Raw genomic sequence first — 24,469 nt, forward strand, 5'->3', positions numbered from 1 at the left:
TTGAAGCAGATATTTACGAAATCTCCAATTCAACAGGTTAAAAATTAATATTTGGAGGATTTTCTTGCCATGCTGTATTAGGAGGAGAACATCACCAGACAGACATTTAAATTGTTTTATTTAACTAAAACAACGTTTATGTATTCTGGATTTTTTTCTTCAACAGCAAACATATAATATTTTAACAAAACAAGCATATGAATTTTTGAATGTAAACATTCTAGTCTTTTTAAATCAGGTTTGTTTTTGTTAAAATTGTTTTTAAGTAAAATAGTTAAATGAAATTAAAAAAAAATTAAAATCGACTGTCAGCCAGGTCAACATGAGAAACTTAAAATATTGAAAAGGAGGACTTGTGGCACCTAGAGACTAACAAATTTATTTGAGCACAAGCTTTCGTGAGCTACAGCTCACTTCATCGGATGCATTCAGTGGAAAATACAGTGGGGAGATTTATATACACAGAGAACATGAAACAATGGGTGTTACAATACACACTGTAACGACAGTGATCATTTAAGATGAGCTATTACCAGCAGGAGAGCGGGGGGGGGGGGGGGGGACCTTTTGTAGTGATAATCTAGGTGGGCCATTTCCAGCAGTTGAAAAGACCGTCTGAGGAACAGCGAGGGGGGGGGGGGGAGATAAACATGGGGAAATAGTTTTACTTTGTGTAATGACCCATCCACTCCCAGCCTTTATTCAAGCCTAAGTTAATTGTATCCAGTTTGCAAATTAATTCCAATTCAGCAGTCTCTCATTGGAGTGTGTTTTTGAAGTTTTTTTGTTGAAAAATTGCCACTTTTAGGTCTGTAATCGAGTGACCAAAGAGATTGAAGTATTCTCCAACTGCTTTTTGAATGTTATAATTCTTGACATCTGATTTGTGTCCACTGATTCTTTTACGTAGAGACTGTCCAGTTTGGCCAATGTACATGGCAGAGGGGCATTGCTGGCACATATCACATTGGTAGATGTGCAGGTGAACGAGCCAAAATATTGACAGGTTTCAGAGTAGCAGCTGTGTTAGCTGACAAGAAGGTGTGAGAATCTATTTCCCCATGTTAAGTATCCTCACACCTTCTTGTCAACTGTCTAAATGGGCCAACTTGATTATCACTACAAAAGTTTTTTTCTCCTGCTGATAATAGCTCATTTTAATTAATTAGCCTCTTACTCCACCTTTTCACGTTGTGTGTGTGTGTGTGTGTGTGTATATATATATTAGTGACAAACCTCTGTCCTTGTCTCCGTGGGTCCCACGTTTCCTGGAGGATTTCGCTAACCTCAGAGGCTCACTGTGACCCTCCATGTAACCTTCTCTCTCTAGAGACAAGGGTCAGTCTACTGAGCCATTTTCATCATAATCCAGCAAGGGAGGTGAGGAGAAGCTATCCTCCCTTGCACAGTCTCTGTTGTCTCCCAGTCTCAGTGATTAATCGGGGGGGGGGGGGGGGAGAGTGGCAAAGGAGGGAGCCCAGGCCCGCCCTCTACTCTGGGCTCCAGCCCAGGGACCCTAATAGTATCAGCTATGGTAGCTGACCTTTTAGAAACATGACATGTACAATTCCCTAGGCTACTTCCTCACTGCAGCCCCCACTTCCTCAAGCTCCACTTCACCCTTACCTCAGGGCCTCCTTCCTTGAGCCTGATATGGTGTGTACTGCTCAGTCTCTCCAACAGCGCAACTTCCTCCCACAGCTCCTGACATCTGCACCCACCTGACTAACTGGGAGGCTTTTAACTAGTTTCAGCCAGCCCCTGATTGGCTTCAGGTGTCCCAATCAACCTAGCATTCTCCCTGCCTTCTGGAAAGTTCTTAATTGGCCCCAGGTGTCTTAATTGACCTGGAGCAGATGCCATTTAACTTATCCTGGCACCAGGGATTTGTTTAGCCTGGAGCTAATATATCTATCTCCCACTACTTCTCTATAGCCATCTGGCCTTGCCCCGTCACATATTCCCCCCTCCCCCCCCCACTCAACACCATAGAGTTGGGCAACTTGGGACGCCAGGCAGTATGCTCATGACAGACCATCAGCGTTGCCATGGTGGCATCCAACCCTGTGCCGTATGCAGAACTGGAATGGTTGGAGGGATAAGAACCACCTGGTGACCCTTGCATTCTTTTCCTTATTCCGCTGCATCCACTGGAGGGGTGCTTGGTCCGTCACAAGAGTAAATCGCCAGCCTAAGAGGTAATAACACAGTGTCTCCATAGCCCATTTGACAGCAAGGCATTCTCTCTCGACTACTGCGTATTTCTGTTCTCTTGGGATAAGCTTTCTGCTCAGGTAGAGGATTGGGTGTTCCTCTTTTCCCACCATTTGCGACAGAACCACCCCAACCCCACCTTGGAAGCGTCTGTTTGTAAAATAAATTCCTTGTTAAAGTCCGGGGCTATGAGTACGGACGGGGTCGTTACAGAGGGCCATCCAAAGGTCTGTGAATGCCCCCTCTGCTGCGTCGGTCCACTTTACCATGTCTGGACCTCGGGCCTTCACCAGGTCCATTAGGGTACTTGCCCTAGTGGTGAAGTGGGGAATAAAATGTCGGTAGTAGCCTACCACGCCTAGGAACGCGCGGACCTCCTTCTTTCGGGTCGGCCAGGGCCAGTTTTGAATTGCCTCTAGCTTATTCATTTGGGGCTTCACTATGCCCCTTCCCACAATATATCCCAGGTACCTAGCCTCTGCTAGCCTTATGGCGCATTTAGCGGGATTAACAGTGGGGCCAGCCCGCCTTAAGGTGCGCAGTACTGCCTGAACTTTCTCCAAGTCGGTTCCCCAGTCTGGCGTATAGATGATGACATCATCTAGGTATGCATAACTAGTATGGGGGCGCAGCAGCTTATCCACGAGGCGCTGGAATGTGGCCGGGGCCCCATGTAGGGGGGAGAGGGGGACGGTGTACTGGAATAGCCTGTCTTTTCTTTAGCTTCTTTGGTCAGAGGAATCTGCCAGTACCCTTTTGTCAGATCCAGTGTAGTCAAGGATCAGGCACTACCCAGTTGGTCAACCAGTTCGTCGATGCGTGGTATGGGGTATGCATCAAACTGGGATATTTCATTCAGTCAGCAAAAATCATTACAGAATCTCGTGGTACCATCAGGTTTAGGCACTAGAACAATTGGACTGGACCACTGACTGTAAGATTCTTCAATAACCCCTAATTCTAACATTTTCTTTACTTCAGCCTTGATTTCTTCTCTTTTGGCTGCTGGGATTCGGTAGGGTCTCAATGTTACCTTGGCTCCGGGGATCGTGCGGATATGGTGATAGGTCTCAGTCGTCTGCCCCAGTTTTGTAGAGAACACATCTCGGTTGCGATTAATCATGTCGGCTGCCTCGATCTTTTGGATCGGCGTCAAGTCAGATGATATCCTCACTTGCTCATGTAAGTTATCCTCCTGGGGAAGGGTCTCCTGTGTGACTAAGCATGCCTCATGATTGTGCCAAGGTTTTAGAAGATTGATGTGGTAAATTTGCTCCTGTTTCCATACTATATGTTCCATTCTATGCATCTGATGAAGTGGGCTGAAATCTTATGCTCAAATAAATTCGTTAGTCTCTACGGTGCCACAAGTACTCCTGTTCTTTTTAAAATACTGGCTTCTGCAGCTAACTCAGTTGTCTTCACCTTCATTTTCCTCTTTGTTCATAATCTGGAAAAGAAAAACAAGCTTTCCTGCTTTTTCAGATCCCAAACAATTTCTCAATTTGGAATGAATTAGTCCAAAGGAAGAAAAGATTCTTTCTACACTGGCAGAAGCAGCTACTGCTGTTAAAAGTGAGATTATCACTTCAACAGTCTCTGAATCCAGGTGCTTAAGTGACTTCCACCAGTTCGCTGGTGTGATTATATGTTTGCTGTTTTAAAGACATTTCTTGAATGGTTCACCCTTAGCTCTCAAGTTTATTATAGTTGGCATTATGGAGGGATGATTGCTGGGTGTCCATGTCATAGCCAACTCCTCTTCTTCAGCAGTTAAGGTTTGACCCTGGTACCGAGTATTGAGAATATTTGCAAGAAAATGAGCTGGAGATAGTGCTTGTCCCATTTGTTTTTTTAATGCTTGTAATTTAACTCTGTCATTGCATATTTCTCTTTGTAAAGATCTCACTCAGTTCCTTCCAAATTTCCAAATAAAACAGCTATTTCCCTGCATTTTGTTCAAGGCTACAGAAATAGGCTTCAGGGTACTCAGCATGTGTCCAACATTTCTCTTAAGCACAACGTTGAGAACTTTGGCTGTGAAAATGCCATCTATTTTTTCACGATTTTGTTCACAAACTGTCATCAAATTAGGCCAGCTCTTGATATAGTGCTCAAAACAGTCCACTACTGAGTTCCATTGCACGTCTTATGGGAGAGTTAGCTTGGTTCCTCCCACTTTTTTCAGAGCAGCAGCTGCAAAGTGGTTGCTACGGAAGTATTTTGCAATTTCAACAACATTAGCCTTTATTTCTGGAACACTGAAGTCTTTGGCTAGGAGGTGCATCAAATGAGCACTGCAACTGTATGTTATTAGTTTGGGACTCTCTTCTAAATAATTTCTTCTCATCTTGAATATATTTGCAGCATTATCTGTGACCAAGCTGCATACTAGACATTTGAATATTTTTCCCCCAGTTTGTTATAGCTTTTACTGGTACTTCTTCTAAGTATTCTGCTGTGTGTGCATTTCCTGATGTATCAATTGTTTCTGTAAGAAAGACATTCCCTTCTTCTGTTGTCACACAAGCACATACAACAGGATCATTGTGGACATTGCTCCACCCATCAAGACTCAGGTTAACAATTTTACCCTCTAGACCTTTTGCACACTGCTCAATTTCTCTTTTAAATCCAAAAAATCCTATTTTTTCCCCAAAAAAAGCATTGATTTTTATCCACCTTGTTAACTTGAGTCTAAGACCTAGACCAAGAGATGTAAATTTGCTATGATTTAAAAAAAAAAAAAAAAAAAAAAAAAAAGTTACCAGTGAAGAAAACTGAAGTCATATTCTACGCAGAAATAAATTATGCATGATCTCCATCTAATTAAATTACATTTTCTGGGATGCTAATGTTAACTGACCCACTCCTAAACCAATCTGACAAGGTACTACAACAAAAATAAAATTGTAAAAAAAACTGCATTCCTGTAGCACTTAAAGCGCCAACAGCTGAGACGCTGTACAACCATGCAATAAGAGACAATTTCAGTCCCAAAGAGCTTATGATCTAAATAGATAAGACAAACAAGAGGAAAGAATATAGTTCTCTATTATTTGGATGGGTAAAATGAAGTGAAGTGAAGTTTCAGTGACTTCCCCAAGTTCACACAGCTAGTCTGTGGGAGAGCCAGGAACTGAACCCAGAACTTCTAAATCCCAGTCCAGTGGTTCAGCCACAAAACCATACCTCCCATATGCAAATAGTCTGTGCAGATTATTTCAGTTAGCTGTGCAATTAAAAAAAAAAATTATGCAACAATGATCAAGTGTGCTTTCCGCAAATAAAGGAGACCCGATTGTTTCCCCTCACCCACTCTGAGGCCTGGTCTACACTGCGGGGAGGGCGGGAGGGAATCAAACTAAGTTACACAAGTTCAGCTACGTGAATAACATAGCTGAAGTTGATGTACTTAGATCTCCTTACCGCAGTGTCTTCACTGTGGTAGGTCAACTGCTGATGCTCCCCCATCGATTCTGCCTATGCTTCTCACTCCAGTGGAGTACCAGAGTCAACGGGAGAGCGCTCAGCGGTCAATCTATTGCGTCTTCACTAGACGCGATAAATCGACCCCCCCTGCAGTTCTGAAGTCTCAGCTGGGAAGCTCTTCACAAAATTCAGAAAGCCCAAATATTCTGGCCTTAACTTCATTTAATTTAATTCAGCATGGATATATTTGACCTGGACAAACAAATCTTGGAAAGATTCAGATTAAAATTACTGTCTTATCTATTGTAATATAGCCTGACCTAGGTCAAATCAAATTCTTATATGTAAGCTATGTACTTCTGATGACCCATCATAAAAAATAAAAGTACAATGTAACAAGACAAGCACAATATATCCAATCTAGCAGTAGAGTAACTGCTCGCTTAACATTGTAGTTATGTTCCTGAAAAATGCTACTTTCAGGGTACGTCTACACTACGAAATTAGGTCAAATTTATAGAAGTCGATTTTTTAGGAAGCGATTTTATACAGTCGATTGTGTGTGTCCCCACACTAATGCACTAAGCGCATTAAGTTGGCAGAGTGCATCCACAGTACCGAGGCTAGCGTCGACTTTCAGAGCATTGCACTGTGGGTAGCTATCCCACAGTTCCCACAGTCTCTGCCACCCAGTGGAATTCTGGGTTAAGCTCCCAATGCCTGATGGGGCAAAAACATTATCGCGGGTGGTTTTGGGTACATGTCATCAGTCAGCCCTCCCTCCGTGAAAGCAATGGCAGACAATCGTTTCATGCCTTTTTTCCATGCAGGCGCCTTACTGCGTTCAGCAGCCGGTGCGGTAGGTCTGCAAACCATCGTCGTCATCCACCACTTCCGCTGCAACTCCGCTCTCCTGATGCTATGAATCCACCTCGCAGGTCCTCAATATTACTGTCGTCATCCACCGCTTCCACTGACACTCTGCTCTCCTGGTGGTCTCGCAGGGCTGCTTCCGCTGCAACTCTGCTCGGCTGCTCTTGTCTCGCCATACCAAGTGTGCAGCCCGCTCAGCTGTTGTGTCCTGGAAGCAGACGGTGCAGTAGGTCTGCAAAACTGGTCATCCAACCACCACTTCCCCTGCAACTCTGCTCTCCTGCAGATGCCATACCACAGCGAGCATGGAGCCCGCTCAGATCACCGCAGCAGTTATGACCATTGTAAACACCTCGCGCATTATCATGCAGTATATGCAGATCCAGAACCTGCAAAAGCAGGCAAGGAGATGGCAGTGCGGTGACTAGAGTGATGAGGACATGGACACAGACTTCTCTCAAAGCACGGGGCCCGACAATTTGGCCATCCTGGTGGCAATGGGGCAGGCTCATGCCGTGGAACGCCAATTCTGGGCCTGGGAAACAAGCACAGACTGGTGGGACCGCACAGTGTTGCGGGTCTGGGATGATTCCCAGTGGCTGCAAAACTTTCACATGCGTAAGGACACTTTCATGGAACTTTGTGACTTGCTTTCCCCTGCCCTGAACTGCAAGAATACCAAGATGAGAGCAGCCAGCACAGTTCACACGCAACTGGGGATAGCCCTCTGGAAGCTTGCAATGCCAGACAGCTACCAGGTCAGTCGGGAATCAATTTGGAGTGAGCAAATCTACTGTGGGGGCTGCTGTGATCCAAGTAGCCAACGTAATCACTGAGCTGCTGCTACCAAAGGTAGTGACTCTGGGAAACGTGCAGGTCACAGTGGATGGCTTTGCTGCAATGGGATTCCCTAACTGTGGTGGGGCCATAGACGGAACCCATATCCCTATCTTGGCACTGGAGCACCAAGGCAGCGAGTACGTAAACCGAAAGGGGTACTTTTCAATGGTGCTGCAAGCACTGGTGGATCACAAGGGACGTTTCACCAACATCAACGTGGGATGGCTGGGAAAGGTACAGGATGCTCGCATCTTCAGGAACTCTGGTCTGTTTCAAAAGCTGCAGCAAGGGACTTTCTTCCCAGACCAGAAAATAACTGTTGGAGATGTTGAAATGCCTATAGTTATCCTTGGGGACCCAGCCTACCCCTTAATGCCTTGGCTCATGAAGCCATACACAGGCACCCTGGACAATAGTCAGGAGCTGTTCAACCATAGGCTGAGCAAGTGCAGAATGGTGGTAGAATGTGCCTTTGGACTTTTAAAAGTGCGATGGCGCAGTTTACTGACTCGGTTAGACTTCAGCAAAACCAATATTCCCATTGTTATTACTGCTTACTGTGTGCTCCACAATATCTGTGAGAGTAAGGGGGAGACATTTATGGCAGGGTGGGAAGTTGAGGTAAATCGCCTGGCTGCTGATTACGCGAAGCCAGACACCAGAGCGGTTAGAAGAGCACAGCAGGGCGCACTGCACATCAGAGAAGCTTTGAAAACCAGTTTCATGGCTGACCAAGCTACCGTGTGACAGTTCTGTTTGTTTCTCCTTGATGAAAACCCACCCCCTTGGTTCACTCTACTTCCCTGGAAGCCAACCGCCCTCCCCTCCCCTTCGATCACCGCTTGCAGAGGCAATAAAGTCATTGTTGTTTCAAATTCATGCATTCTTTATTAATTCATCACACAAATAGGGGGATAACTGCCAAGGTAGCCCAGGAGGGGTGGGGGAGGAGGGAAGGACAAGGCCACACTGCACTTCAAAACTTATTGAATGCCAGCCTTCTGTTCCTTGGGCAGTCCTCTGGGGTGGAGTGGTTGGGTGCCAGGAGGCCCCTCCCCTGCATTCTTGGGCATCTGGGTGAGGAGACGATGGAACTTGCGGAGGAGAGCAGTTGGTTACACAGGGGCTGCAGTGGCGGTCTGTGCCTTTCCTGCACCTCAACCATTTGCCGGAGCACATCAGTTTGATCCTCCAGGAGCCTCAGCATTGCATCCTGCCTCCTCTCATCATGCTGCCGCCACCTTTTCTCTTGATCCCGCCACCTCTCCTGCTGCTCCCACCACCTCTCCTCGCATTCATTTTGTTCTTTCCTGGACTCTGCCATTGTCTGCCTCCACGCATTCTGCTGGGCTCTTTCAGTTTGGGTGGACTGCATAAAGTCAGAGAGCATTTCATCACGAGTGCATTTTTTTCACCTTCTTATCTGCGCTAGCCTCTGGGACGGAGATGCTAGTGGCAGCGTTGAAACATTTGCAGCTGCGGGAGAAAAAAAGGGAGAGTAAAACTGAAAAAGATATATTGGCCATTTAAAAGGAGGGGCTGATGTTTTCAGGTTAATATGCAGCACAAACCTAACTAAACCCCCCCACACACCTGATTCTGTGGGATGATCGCTTCACCTCTCCCCCCACCACGTGGCTAACAGCAGGGATGATTTCTTTTCAGCCACAGGCAAACAGCCCAGCAGGAACGGCCACCTCTGAATGTCTCCTTAATAAAATTCCCCTATTTCAACCAGGTGAGAATGAATGATATCACTCTCCTGAGGAAAACACAGAGAGATAAAGAATGGATGTTGCTTGAATGCCAGCAAACACTGGGACCACACGCTGCCATGCTTTCTTATGCAATGATTCCAGACTACGTGCTACCAGCCCGCCGTGGTAAAGTGTCCTACCATGGAGGATGCAATAAGGCTGCCCTCCCCAGAAACCTTTTGCAAAGACTTTGGGAGTATCTCCAGGACAGCTTCATTGAGATGTCCCTGGAGGATTTCCGCTCCATCCCCAGACACGTTAACAGACTTTTCCAGTAGCTGTACTGGCCACGAATGCATCCCAAGTCTTCAGGGCAAATTAATCATTAAACATGCTGGCTTTTAAACCGTGTATTATATTTACAAAGGTACACTCACCAGAGGTGCCTTCTCTGCCTTCAAGGTCCGGGAGCTGGGTTGGGAGGGTGCTGTCTCCAGGGTGATAAACAGTTCCTGGCTGTCGGGGAGAACGGTTTCTCTGCTTGCCCAGTGTGCGCTATCATCTTCCTCGTCCCCAAAATCCTCATCCCTGTTGCGTGAGACTCCCCTGCAGGAGTCCACATACAGGTGTGGGGTAGTTGTAGGGGCACCCCCTAGAATTGAATGCAGCTCATCATAGAAGTGGCATGTCTGGGGCTCTGACCCTGAGTGGGCATTTGCCTCTTGGGTTTTTTGGTAGGCTTGCCTGAGCTCCTTAAGTTTCATGCGGCACTGCTGCAGGTCCCTGTTATAGCCTCTGTCCTTCATGCCCTTGGAGATTTTTTCAAATATTTCAGCATTTCGTCTTTTGGAACAGAGTTCTGATAGCACGGATTCATCTCCCCATACAGCGATCAGATCCAGTACCTCCTGTTCGGTCCATGCTGGAGCTCTTTTGTAATTCTGGGACTCCATGGTCATCTCTGCTGATGAGCTCTGCGTGGTCATGCCACGGTGGCCAAACAGGAAATGAAATTCAAAAGTTCCTGGGGCTTTTCCTGTCTACCTGGCCAGTGCATCTGAGTTGAGAGTGCTGTCCAGAGCAGTCACAATGGAGCACTGGGGGATAGCTCCCGGAGGCCAATATTGTCAAATTGCGTCCACACTAACCCAAATTCGACCCGGCAATGTTGATTTTAGCGCTAATCCCCTTGTCGGGGAGGAGTACAGAAATCGATTTTAAGAGCCCATTAAGTTGACAAAAATGGCTTCATCGTGTGGATGGTTAAATCGATCTAACACTGCTAAATTCGACCTAAACTCATAGTGTGGACCAGGGCTAAGTAAAACGATGTTAAGCAAATCCTATTTCCCCATAAGAATTAATGTAAATGGGGGGGTTAGGTTCCAGGGAAATTTTTTTTGCCAGACAAAAGACTATGTATGTATGTGTGTGTGTGTGTTTTTTATATATATATAAACACACATACATACACACACACAAACATACACACACACACTAAGTTTTAAACAAACGATTTAATACTGTATACAGCAATGATGATTGTGAAGCTTGGTTGAGGTGGTGGAGTCAGAGGGTGGGATATTTCCCAGGGAATGCCTTACTGCTAAATGATGAACTAGCACTCGGATGAGCCCTCAAGGGTTAACATTGTTGTTAATGTAGCCTCACACTCTACAAGGCAGCATGAATGGAAAAAGGAGACACAGCATGGCAGAGACAGACAGACACACACCGTGTGTGTGTGAGTGAGAGACGGACGCATGTTGCCCCTTTAAGTACGCTGACCCCACTCTAAGTACACTGCCTTTTTAAGTAGATCAGCAAGTTGAGACAGCTGCTGCTGCCAGCAAGCTCCCTCCATCCTGAGCCCTGTCATGTCCCGCCCCCTGCTCTGCGGAGAAGGGAGACACCCTTGTGATAGATTTAAGTTACCAATCTGCCTGGGGCGTCAGGTGATCAGGCTGAGGCCGCAGGATCTTTAGGGGAGTGACTAAGTTCTAAAGCTTTATTAATAAAATAACAGTGGTGAGTGCTAGGTGCTTCCCATGTCACTCAGAGGAAGGAAGAGAGCGTTAGTGCCTAAGCCTGTGAGTGCTGGGTTCTACCCACGTCACTCAGAGGAAGGAAGAAAGCATTAGTGCCCGAGCCCGCACCCACTTTCATACTCACAGACGCACAACCCAGGGCTGGCCAAGCCCAGGTCTAACGTGAGAAGAAGAGGGGGAAGGGTGGACAAGAGTTCTGTCCTGTGCAGAGGCCGTCCAGGGTCCGCTGTTGATCTCCGACTTACTTTGGCTCCTGAGAGGATTTTTAAGCCCTGGGTTCTTCTCGGGGCATTTCATTCAGGGACCTCTGTCCCCCATACTCTTTGTACCAGTCCAAACCGGCTTTCCGCAGCTTCCTCAGCTTTCCCAAAACACACCAGCTTCAGGGACGCAAGATTGTTGTTTTCCCCAGTCGCTGACCTTCACAGTCTCACTTGTTTTCTCAGCCCCTGCGTTCTGTTCATTCAATTCTCCTTTCTCACGGCTGGTCGGGGTTGGAATCTAGGCTGTCTTTCTTGGCAGGTAGCAGAGGATCTGTTGTGTGCAGTGGCCTTGGGCAGGAGTCAGCTTCTTATCTTTGGACCTAGCTGGAGCATCGAGTTAACCTGATCTTTTCTCCCTTCCTCCCCCTTTGGTCTCTCGCAAACTGCAAAGGAATCTTTCACTCCACATTCACACCTTCAACCCTTCCCAAGATCCTTTCCAGTGCATATAAAAGCATTAGCAATATACAATGCTGGTGCTTACCCAGGGGACACTTATATTGTGAGACCCTGACATTAGCACCCCGCTTCCCCCTCCTCTGCACAGCAAGCAGGAGGCTCCCAGGAGCAGCTCCAAGGTAGAGGGCAGGAGCAGCACATGGCAGTGGGGGGAGGGATACCTGAACTGCCAGGCAATTGATAGCCTGCTGGGCTGCTGCTGCACAGGAAACTTAGGGGAGCTGATGGGAGGCTGCCAGCTAGCTCTAATGGGTACTCTTTCTGAAAGCAGTGGACAAAGCAGTTGACTGCCCAACAACGTTATAAGGGAGCACTGAACAACTTTAAACGAGCATGTTCTCTAATTGATCAGCAACGTAACAACATTAACCGGAACAACATTAAGTGAGGAGTTGCTGTACTACACCATTAGATTTAGGAAAAGTACAAAGGTTATAAACAAAGTCATAAAATTAACATAAGTGCAGAAGCTCAAGTACATAGAACATAACTTTTCAACATAACAAGAGACAATGTTTACACTGTTGTGTATTGTACTGCCTTGTCTCTTTATGCCAGCCATTATATTTTGTGCCATGTATATTCAACTACCTTAAATCAGATGAAGTAAAATGAAAGTTATTTGACATGCTCCTACCTATCTGATCTCAAGTGGCTTTCCCATTATCCACCTCATTCATACTGAAGAGCTCAAATGTTATGGTTTCCAAGGCGTTTTAAGTCTCTACAGCAACCCTTCAGGAATCTAAAAGCAGGTTAGCGAAAAGAGCCTAACTTCAGCTGAACTGGAAATTTAAATTCAGATACAATAAAAAAGTGAGTGAACTGAACAAAGTAATAAGCTCAGGACTGAAATCAAGCACAACCCAGAGATATCTACCAAGTTGCAGGTACAAGCAGCTACATTTGTTTCAAAATCTGAGAAAAAAATAAATTTAGTGATAAAATATAAATCCAGAAGATAACAAATGACAGACATTTCTGGGTTTTTATTTGCCAAGCCTTTATTTCAAAAGCAAGGCCTTGTCCTAAGTGAATAATATCCATCAGTTTGGTACAGAAAGTGTTTTTTGGCATCTTGCCCTTCGTTGCAGGACATCATTTTTCTGGCTTGTATTACTAGTACCCTTTTCCAATCTTGCACAACTGTGCCTGAATGCAACAGATACCTGCAACAGCTAGAGGGTATGGTTTCTGAAACCCAAACTTATCCTCAATTTGGTGACAATTTGCCAATACAAATGATGCTACCAGCTGAAGAAGCAAGAGGATCCAGTGGAATTTCTTTTCCTCAACTTAAATATATAAGTATTACATATAAAATTGCAGGGAGTATTTCTTCAGGAATGATGGACTTTTACTTGATAAGCAACAAGGCCTTCCAAATCCACAGAAAAATCTGAAAACTACTGAACAGTACAATTTTGCCTGCTTATACACCTGAACATTGACCGGACTGCATTTATAATCTGTAAGGAATTAGGTGCGTAGAAATTTTATTTAAAGTAAATTAAATCATCTCCTTTGAGAGAAATTGAAATAAACTCAGATAAGATACTTTGTGAGAACCACTTAAGTTTGCAAAAGGGACAGTAATGCCAAACTCAAAACCAAAAGTACAGAAATAAGGAATAAAGTCATACATACCCTCAAGTCCTTTAGCAAGTCAGCTCTACTAAGTCACCAGGTCAGACACAGACAACCTTAACTCTGCCTTGTGCAAAATGCCAGAACAGTTAGGCTCCACTCTATAATAAAGATATGCTTAAGAACTCAGAGTGAGCCATTCCTAGAAATTGTGGCCTGCTTTCCATCTTAAACTCCAAAAGGCTCACAAGCTCCTGTATATGTAACTTCCAGTGACTGACTGAAAATCAACAACCCTTGTTCTCAGCTGTATTGGTCTCACAAACCTTCTATTCCCCCTTCACTCCTTAGAGAGCTGTAAGAAGTGAAGTCCAGACAGAAGTACAAATAACTAGTTCACTTAAGACCTCTCTTTTTGCACATACAAGTTTGTGTGTCTATCAGCAACTGATATCAAACATCCACTTAGTCTGCTCTGATGTATTCTTTCTATCTTCCACACACACCCCCTCCACTCTTAGGGAGTTTGAAGACAAGCTCATGGGCATGCCCACTCATTATGAGTTTTTGTCCTTTATGTGCAGTGTTCCTATTTAATCCTCCATAACAGAGCTCTTGGCTCTAGATAATTCAAAAACTTTCCCTGTTACTTGAATCAACAAGCCATGAGTCATGCAGAAGCATTTTTATCTGAACTAGTTAGCTAAAAATTCAGCATTCCACTCCCAGACTCAATAATTTCTAGAGCCCAATGAAATTCTTTTTATTTTATTTTTTTGCTTAATTTTTTGGGAATTTTGTTGTGTCCTGCCCCCAGAGGAGGGGAGGCCCTACAGAGCAAGACCACCCCGCACTCACCCTGCAGCAGCAGCTCCTGTCCTGCAGGGCTGGCCCCAGCCCCTGCTCTTGGCATTGCAACTTGGCCTGCAGGGTTGCAGTGCCAGCCACTCACTCAAATCTGGCCAGCCATCTCTCCACCCATCATCATGATAGGGGGCACCTGGGCCAAACCTGAACAGCACTGCAAGCCTGCACACCAAATCACAATGCCCAGAGCCAGGCCCAGCCCCATGGTACAGGAGACACAGGCATCATTTTAATAGCAGTTTTTCACTTTATTTTGTGTTATTTTGTATTTGTGAAAAACACAAACGGTTAGTAATTTCCACCTGTTTAATTCTATGAAAACTCCTCACATGCACAGAGAGAGAGTGGGCAAGAGTTACATATTAATGGCGTCTGATCCTGGAGCAGCTGCTCAGAGGACTGTTCTTCCCCTGCTCTCAGGGCTGCTTTACAAAAGTAGCCACTCAGCTTGTCGTTATTCCCTGACCCATCTTCTCTAGCTGGCTGGTGCTAATATCATTCCTTATTCATAGCCCTACACCACTCCGAGAAGCTGGAGAATGTCAAATACTTCTTCACAATCAGCAGTATGTGGCTGTTACTCCTCTCTCCAGACATCTGACAAATTAACTTTTAAAGAGAGGAAGGAAAGGGGAGCTTTGTACTCAACTAATACAGCAGCCCAATAGGATGTCTGCTATGCTGTGACACTATTCATATAGTCTACTCTGCTTTTATTTATTATTTTTATTACCATACTGCCTAGGAGCCCCATTCACAGTCCAGGATTCCATTGTGCTGGGTGCTGTACAAACACTGAACAAAAAGACAGTGCCCACCCCAAGGAGCTTACAATCTAAGCATAAGACAAGAGATAACAGATGGATACAGACAGTGCGAAAATATTAATAAGCATGATAAGCAGTGGTCTCAACACACTAGCAGCCTAAACATTGTCAAGTTTTTTGTAGACATCACAGCAGAGAAGAGTTTTGAGGAGGCTAATGAGTTAGGCCCCGTCTACACTGGCAAGTTTCTGTGCAATAAAGCAGCTTTCTGAACTATAACTCCCGAGGCGTACACACTGCCAAGCGCATCTTTCCAGATGGCCATGCCTGCTCCACTCACCAGACGATCCCCCACTTGCAGCAATGCCGAGCTGCTGGACCTAATCAGCATTTGGGGAGAGGAAGCTGTGCAGTCCCAGCTGCGCTCCAGCCGTAGGAATTATGATAACTACAGACAGATTTCACAGTGCATGACAGAAAGGGGCCATGACCTGGACACATTTCAGTATAGGGTAAAAGTGAAGGAGCTGCAGAAGGCGCGGGAGGCAAACCGCCACTCTGGTGCTGCGCCCACAAGCTGCCAGTTCTACAAAGAGCTGGACACGATACTCGGTGGCGACCCCACCTCCACTGCGAAGGCCCCTGTGGATACTTGGTTGGCTCATGTGCCAGTTGAGTGTGGACCGAGCCAGGAGGAGGAAATCTTGGATGAAGAGGGGGAGGGGAGGAAGAGGCAGAGGATGACTCAGAGGCCAGAGATGCATGCAGTCAGGAGCTCTTTTCTACCCCAGAGCAGCCTAGCCAGTCACAGCAGTCGGATCTTGGTGAAGCACAAATAGGAGAGGAGGCCCCTGGAAAGTGGATCTGATTTTGGGAATTGCTGAAGCAATTTGTTGGGGGCAGGAGGGTTGCAGAAATCAGGCTCGTCTCCCACAGCATGCCTATTCTGAGCAGCGGAACAGGCTGTTGATAGACTCACTCACTTCATGGGAATTTCCCTCAGAGATCTCCAGGAAACTCTCATGGAGATACTGGGTAATTCGTTCCCGCAGGTTCCTCGGCAGAGCTGCTTTTGTTTCTTACCCCATTAAACATCCAGACAATCACGCAAATTAAAACTACCAATTTCTACATTTCTAAGTGAGGTCACTCTTCTTGCTTATTTTTAGTAAAACCGGCTGAAGTCTGCACAGCAATTTAAAGCTTTGTACATTTGCTCTAAAAGAGTCAGGATTTTACTAATGTAGAATAACCTGAAAGTTGAGTGTATCTTAACTGAAATAGAAAGGTGTTTTCTAACCCTATTATCTGTGAAATATTTTTAGTTTACTTTCTGGGTGGGTGGGGAAGGGGAGGAAGAGAGGAGGGGAGAAGAAGTAAAGAGGAGAAACAGATTACGTTCAGTTGTTCCTACAGCAACCCCACAATTTTTAATTTTTAAAGGTTGCCTCAGTTACTTAGCACCCATAATACTGACTCAGCATCAAAGACCTAGATGCCAAGGCTAACCTTTAAGGGAGCACTGTCAGATCACTGTGGAAAGGACACTCAAAATTGCCAAGCTGTGTGGTTTGATGTCACAAATTCATTTGAAGAAAGTGCAAAAAGTTGGACTTAAGAAAACAGATTTCAGGCTTTCCCCACCTCCAAGTCAAGAGAGCACTACGTCTTTAATCAGGAAATTAAAAATAATTTTGCAAGATCTCCAAGAGAGACATGAAAGTTTAAAACAAAGTGGTCACATCTGGATACCTGAAGCTCCAGCAATGCAAAAAAAAACAAAAAACAAAAAAAAAAAAAAACCACCCAACCATTAACATTCTTAATTACTGTACATTCCTTCATATTAACAAACTCTCATACCAGTGTGACATCTTTATGATATTTGTTCAGTGAAACTGAAGTTATTTTAAATACATAATTCTGATACCAACATCTATGCTCCTTATAAGCTCCACACTTGCAGGTCTTAGATAAGCAAATTAGGTATATTTACAAGTGAGCTGTTTGGGGACCTGCTCAATGATCTGAAGGAGGATCAGAGGCTTCTCTCTTCCCTTGCCTTGAGTCTTATATGAACCTCCACTCCAGAAGTTCCCTTGAAATTTTGTCAGTTTATACACCAGTATATACAGTAAATTCTACATTACCTGAAACTAAACTTATCTGAAATCAGACTGAACCTCTTTCCTACCTCAACACCAAGTACTTCCACAGTGTTGTCCAACAGTTTTATTTTGATCGGTAGATCCCTCTCAGGCATTTTGTCATTGCTGTAGAAAGGTGTCATTGCCATTGCTGTAGAAAGGTTCTGCTCTGGCTCCAGCGTACTCACTCCAGTATTCTTCTGGACTCCCAAACGAGAACCAGGAGTCTGCAGTATTCTGTACGTTCCTTCTATCTCTCCCATTATTCAACAGCAATGTCCAAATACCTACAGGGGAATATAGAGACTAATGGCTAACAAAAAATAGATAGATATTTTTCATTAAATAACATTTCAAAATGAAGATTCTACAAACGGAAAGCATAATTCTACATTAAAAAATTATACATGGAGTCCTCATGTACTTATTTGTTCAACTACCAAAATAATCAAATTTCAATATTTAAAAAAATAAAATTGATCAAAATGAGTTTGAAAAAGCCAACTATTAGGGAAGAAAAAAACAAAAACAGAGACAAAAAACAAGCAGTAACAAACCAAACAGTCAATCAGGAATTTGGACAGGAAACAGGAAAGTATGGGCAGAGAACATGGGAGCAAGCAGTGAGAAGAAACTTGAACAGGGAATGACTAGCACCAAGTCTATTGCCTTTTTTAAAGTGACTGGATTTCAAACTGACATGTCCCTTTAAATTGAGACAGTGTCCCTTTAAATTAAATTAACGCTCTGATGTTTTCACTACTTCTATTCAGAACCTTGCAGGCAACTGTGAAATGTCAAGAATCAAGTCCGTTTCATTCTACTGCAATTATTGTTTATATTACAGCACCATTACTATATTAGGCACTATATAGATGTAGCATTAGACATGGTCCCTATTCTGAAGAGAAAGTTATTAGCAGCAGTAGCAAGTTAAGTTATTCTCAGAGGAAAAAGACCCAAACAAGGGAAACTGAGGAAGGAGTAGAGTAGTGGAGACATCTCATCTTGCAGCAAAAAACGTCTAACCTAACAGAACCCAGAAGGGTTTGAAGCAACTAATGAGACAGAAAACTCTTAATTTCTGCCAGTGGTTAGAACTTCAAATTTACAATATGGCTACTAGCCAGAAGCTAATGCACACACAAAAAAAAGAAAAAAACAAAAACAGAAAATCAAGTCCCAGGCAGGATGTAGGATCAGCACTGTGATAAAAATCCACTTCCCAGCAGCTGGTATCAGGGGAGCTGGACTTATCACATGGGTGCTGCTTCTGAACACTGATGGGGAAGTAGTCTCTCTTCTCCTACCCCCCAAATTTATCGTATCTATCTCTGGATTTGGATGTAAAGGTCTCTAGCTAACATGTATCTTGTACATTTTTCAAGTCCTAATGATAGTATCGAGGCACAAAATACAAATGTAATACATTTGTCATTCCCCATGACTCCTCATTTCAGGTGCTCTGCAACACTCCTTAAATTTAATACATCAGACTCAGGTTCCTCCTGATGCATGGTGAAACATTTCCACAGTCAAAGACCTTCCAAATGCCCAGCCCAGGCTTTAAAGAACTCATCCCTAGGTAAGCTCTCAGTCAGTTATAGGGCCCCTTCTAAGCACAGCAGTCTTTGGAGTCACTGATGGAGATATGGTCATCAAGACACCTATGCTTTAGTCCATAAAGGACTTTATACATTAGAACTAAGACCCTGAATTGGATTCACAATCTAACACAGCTGCCCGTGAGGCATGCAAAGTGCCAGTATGACATAATCTGAGTTTCCCCAAGAAGTACCCCCCAGTCTGGAAATGGGCCACAGCTTTTCTTGGCCCCAGTTCAGGTAGTATCCCCAACTAGTTATTATCAGGTAATTCACACTTAACTTTGGCCCTCATAACAATTTCAATAGGACCTAAAGATTACAAGCCATTTTAAGGATCAGAGGGCAGGTGCCTTGATAGGGGGTGAAGTTGCTACCCTGGCCAGCTCCTCAAAGAGTCCCCCTATCCCTCCCTTACCCACTCCATTCAAAGTTTACAAGGATAAACCATATGCTTACTTGTATCATGTAATGACAACCCATTGCCTCTGATGAGAAATATGTACAGCAGTATCATTCGCTAATCAGTAACCCTGGAGGTGGTAACATCTCAGAGCCACTCCCAATGAATATATATCAAGGGGAGTATCAATTAGAACTAGGGAAGTGAACTTGCCTATGTACAAAGCATCTGCAAGACTGCTACTAGAATCCTGTGTCCAATTCTGTGCCCACACTTCAAGAAGCACGTGGAAATACTGGAGAGAGTACAAAGAAGGGCCACAAAAATTATGATAGGGCTGAAAAACAAACCTTATAATACGATGCTTAAGGAGCTCAGTTTATTCAGCTTATTGGAAAGACAGTTGAGATGTGACTTGATCACTGTGCATAGGTAATCACATGTGGAAAAGATATCTGATTGTGAGGGGCTTTTCAATCTGCTAGACCAGCGGTGGGCAAACTTTTTGGCCCAAGGGCTGCATCTGGGTGGGGAAATAGCATGCAGGGCCATGAATGTAGGGCTGGGGAGCGGGAGGGAGTGCGGGTCGTGGGAGGGGCTGTGATGTGCAGGAAGGGGCTCAGGGCAAGGAGTTGGGGCAGAGGAGGGGTGCAAGGTGCAGCAGGGGGCTCAGGGCAGGGGCCTGGGGTGCAGGATGGGTGCGGGATGCGGAAGGGGGTTGGGGTGCGGGCAGGGGGCTCAAGGCAGGGAGCTGGGGTGCAGGAGGGGTTTGGGGTGTGAGCTCCAGCCCGGTACTGCTTACCTGGAGCAGCGCCAGGGTGGCAGCAGTGTGCACCGGGGCCAGGGCAGGCTCCCTGCCTGCCTGCCTGGGCCCCAACCCCGCGCCACTCTGGGAAGCGGCCGGCACCACATCCCTGCATCCCCTGGGGGAGGGGGGGCAGAGAGCTCCGTGCACTGGGTACCTACCCCAAAGCTCCCATTGTCCGCGGTTCCCCGTTCCCAACCAATGGGACCTTTGGGGGAGGTACCCACAGGCAAGGGCAGCACACAGAGCCCTCGATCTCCCCCTCCCCCAGGGACCGCAGGGTTGTGGTACCGGCCACTTCTCGGAGCGAGCCGTAGTTTGCCCACCCCTGTCCTAGACAAAGGCATAACAAGAGCCAATGGCTGGAAACTGAAGTTATACACACTCAACCGTGATACAAGACAGTGTCCTAGCAGTGAGAGGGATTAAATATTGAAACACGCACCTCACAAAGGGAGGTATTGGACTCATCATTGCTTGGAGCCTTTAAAACAAGATTAAATGTCTTTCTAGAAGATGTGCTTTAATCCAGCTTCTGGGAAAAATTCTATCACCTGTTGGTGCAAGAGGTCAGGCTGGAGGGTTGTGGTGGTACCTTCTGGCCTTGGTGTCTATGAATCCCCCTGTTCATTCCCTCCTTTCATGAGCCACAGAGAGAACAGGTAGCTCTGCATCACTCTCAGCATGCATGTAACACTTGCAGCTCCACTTGAAGACAATGAGTATAACCAAATTTCATACTGCTGGGTTTCAGTCAGTTGCCGCCAGGGGTCAAGAAGGAATTTTTTCCTCTGATGCACAATTGGCCAGATATAGTCTGGGATTTACTTATTTTATTTTTTTCACCTTAACTGAGGCATCAGGCATTGGCCACTGCTGAACATGGGACACCAGAGAGGGTGGACCGTATTTGAGGTGGTATAAAGAATATTCTCTTAAATGCTTAACTGGTGTCTCTCTCTCACATGCTCACGGTTCAACTGATTTACAGATTTAAGGTTATGAAGGAGTTTTCTCTCTGGTCAGATTGGCAGGGACCTTGAGAAGTTTGTCACCTTCGTCCCCAGCATGGATCACTAGCTAGGATCATTGGGTCACATCCCATCTAATCAATTTCCTGACACTTGCAAGGGCTCCCACAACTGGCAGCATCTCCATCTCTCCTGTTCTCTGCCTATGGCACACAACAATTCAATCTTCTGAGGACTGAAATTTTGACTCAGGACAGGAGTAACCAGGTGAAATTGAATGGCCTGTGACATACAGGAGGTCATACTAGATCATCTAATGGTCCCTTCTAGCCTTAAACTGCACGTAATCAATTAAACCTTTCCCTGTGGTTGCCATGAAGTTGCCTATGTTCCCCTCTATTTTACTTTTTTTCTCCCTTTCCCTAATCTGTCCTCTCTACTGCTACCAACATTTAAAGTGGGGATTCCACTATAACAATCAAATAAATGATCAGTTATTAGGAAAGACACAAATATTTAACTTTAAAAGTGATCATTTAAGTGTTAAACTCATAATAAATAACAAATTTGATATGTAGAAACATACTTTGCAGTAAGATAGTCAGCAGCAGCAGTAAACTCTGAAATGCCATTTTCAATTAGATGTTTAGATAATGCTGTAAAGGCATTCAGATACCATAGTGATAAGCACAGTATAAGTACAATACTTGGAAAACCAAATTTAAAATTTTACTTGGAAACAGATTTCCAGCCTTACATAGTGAGAAGTACTTCTGATTTTTTTTAATTGCTGGACTCAAAATAAAACGTTACCTTCTTTTTTTTTTTTTTTTAAACCAAGGATTTAAAATCTGAAGCAGTTTTTAAAATAAGAAAAAACTTGCAATCTGCCTTTAATTTTTATATTTAATGCAGAATGTAATTTCTAATTTTGGGCCACTACATTATAAGACCATAACATTTTTTCTAGCTAAGAAATTTAAAGCTATTATAAAAACGTCACAACTGCAAAATAGTTTACATATACAAGCAACAAAAAACCCCTCTGTGCAGTGTGTTAAAAGAACCTGTGGTGAATTTTCAAGCATAATTCCTGAAAAACATGTTACAGAGTGCCTTGCATCTCCCAGCTGGTTCATTTGGAACACACAGAACATTTCCCACAAAGTCAGTATGAAAACGTCACTACGATTTTGATACACATGGGCAGGAACTTTTTGAAGAATGTTCCATATTTTGCAATTTATTTTAAAATATTGTTTGGCAAGAAAATAAGCTACTATAAATGACAACTTGATTCTCTGGCACATTCACATCTTGCTCTTTCAAACAGACTATCAATATTTCTTCACTTTCTGTCTTACAGTGCAAAACAATACCATCATTGTGCACTTTAAACAACTGTGATCCTTCTCTCTATAGGAGCCTCCAGAAGTTCAGCGGTAGGCAAAGCGCTAAACCCTAAAAGCCAGTTAGAAGTGTTTAGAGTAGGGGATGTAAATATCTTTTAAAATGTTATAATTTTAACAGTTTAAATGGTTATTGTTTAACCAGATTAAATGGAGATGGGTTGGGGCCACGCCTGGGGTGGCCAGCCAGGGGGTTAATGGTTAGGACAGGTTAACAGTAAGACTAATCCTTACTGGTTAGCCATTTAATATTTTACATCCCTAATTTAGAGTGTAATAAAAGAAGCTTCTACAACAATGAAATGCACTCAACTTTTTTGTTGTGTGGGGAGTTGGATTTTTTAGGTGGGGGGTAAGAAGGGGATGTTTTTAAGTTTCCAAAAGCTAGTCAGAAAGCAAGTGAACATTTCCACGGGACATATCCCCAAGGAGCTGGCACCAGCTAATGTTAACGGCCAACCCATGATCAGGGAAGATGGGCATACCCTTTCAGCAGCCAGACAGGGAAACTGATTTGCTGCCACTGCCACAGGTACGGAGAGCTTGTTTATGAACACGTCCCTGGCTCTCCCCGCCCCCACCCAGCTTGTGGGCCATAACTACAGGACAGAAAAGGAGCACCTTTCTCCACGCCCAGAAGGCAGTGGGCACCATCTGTTCCGGCACACCCTCGGCTTGCTGGCTCTGCCTGTCCCATGGGGGAAACGAAAAGGGGCACCGAGGGCAAGGAAAGGAGCTGCAGGGCCGGTTCCCGTGCGGCCCCCCCAGGAGCGCGGGATAGGAGCTGTCACCGCATCCAGAGTCTCCAAGCGCTACTCGACCCCTCGGGCCCCGGGACAGAGGCTCGCTCCCTCACCTCCCCCGGAACAGAGGCTCGCTCCCGGTCCCCGTAGCCCTATGAGCCCCACATCCCCTCTCAACTGCGGAAGTAAGAGGTACCAGCTCACCCCACCCCCAGAAGGGCCGAAGAGAGGGAGGAGCAGCCCGGCTATTAGGCAGAGACCCGCGTGGCCCTTGCTCAGGGCCAGAGCCCCGCCGGGGACTGGTCTCCAAACTCAGCCGTCCCGGGCGAGCGGCGGCTTCGCCGCTCCGCTGCGTCCCAGCACTCCCAGACCCCCACTGTCTGCACAGCCCCCCCCGCAGCCTACCGCGCGCCTACCTCATACGCCACTGTTTCCAACCGTCCGCGCCGGCTCTCGCGCCCGCCCTGGATTCCGGCCCTTTCTCTCGCACACTGGCCCCTCAGGCGGCCATCACGAGCCCAGCCGCAGTCCCAGCGGACCCAGCCCTGATTGGCCAGCACCGACCCCACGATCTGGTGGGACGGGGAGGAGCCACACCCGCGCTTCCCACAAGTTGGGAGGCTGGAGCTTGCCAATTGGCTCCCCACAAGCCCACGTAGGCGGGGCGGGGCCGAGCCGAGCGGCTCCTAGCGGCTAGAGCACATCAGGAGGCATCAGGGGTGCGGGTTGAAGTCCAGACGCTGGCTGTCACTCTCCTTCTGTGACGGGAGGAATAGTTAAGAGTCTAGCTGTGTGGGGACAGTTACCCGGGTAGCTGAGCGAGCAATGAGATTAATGCCAGGCTCGGTACCACGCCCACTAGGCTGCCCATTTCACTCCCAGTTTGTGTGGTGCTGCCCCCACACAAGCTACAGTAAGGGGACTGTATAGCCATGGACCTGCTGCCGCGCCATGGAGCTGGGCCTCATGCACAGTAACAGAAGCAAAGCAATGACGTTTAAACCTCAGTGCCCTTTAGGAGGGGTAGCTACCTACCTGTTGTAGTGGCCAGGCAAGGTACTAACAAACTTCAACAGGACTTTATTTTTTAAAGTGGAAACCTCTTTTCCAAGCTGCTGTTGCACCCTCAGTAGCTCTCCCTCAGCCTCTTCAACTCCCCCCCTTCCTGTTTCCTGTCCTTTCAGACTCCCAACAGCCAGTGCTCCCCATTCTAATAATTACAAGCAATATCTAAACACCACACTACCACAGCCTGCCTTTCTTCTGGTTCCCTCTCCCTCTAGAAATAAATACAAGAATTTGTTAAAGTTAAAACAAAAGTTAATCATATGAACCCAAGC

At 45.5% G+C, this 24,469-nt stretch overlaps 1 protein-coding gene across 2 annotated transcripts in view; it reads right to left on the bottom strand.

Annotated features, from left to right (window-relative positions):
• FARP2 (FERM, ARH/RhoGEF and pleckstrin domain protein 2) overlaps positions 1 to 23,730 on the bottom strand; it is a 198,826-nt gene extending 175,096 nt beyond the window's left edge. For both annotated transcript variants that reach the window (XM_074964209.1, XM_074964208.1), the window contains exons 1-2: positions 23,546 to 23,730; positions 17,242 to 17,481 (exon numbers count right to left, since the gene is read on the bottom strand). In XM_074964209.1, coding sequence (XP_074820310.1) covers positions 17,242 to 17,457 — 216 coding nt within the window. In that variant the 5' untranslated portion in view covers positions 17,458 to 17,481; positions 23,546 to 23,730. The remainder of the gene's footprint in view (positions 1 to 17,241; positions 17,482 to 23,545) is intronic.
• Between the last annotated feature and the right edge of the window lie 739 nt (positions 23,731 to 24,469).

This window comes from Natator depressus, chromosome 9 (assembly GCF_965152275.1).
Source record: "Natator depressus isolate rNatDep1 chromosome 9, rNatDep2.hap1, whole genome shotgun sequence".
Lineage (NCBI taxonomy): Eukaryota > Metazoa > Chordata > Testudines > Cheloniidae > Natator > Natator depressus.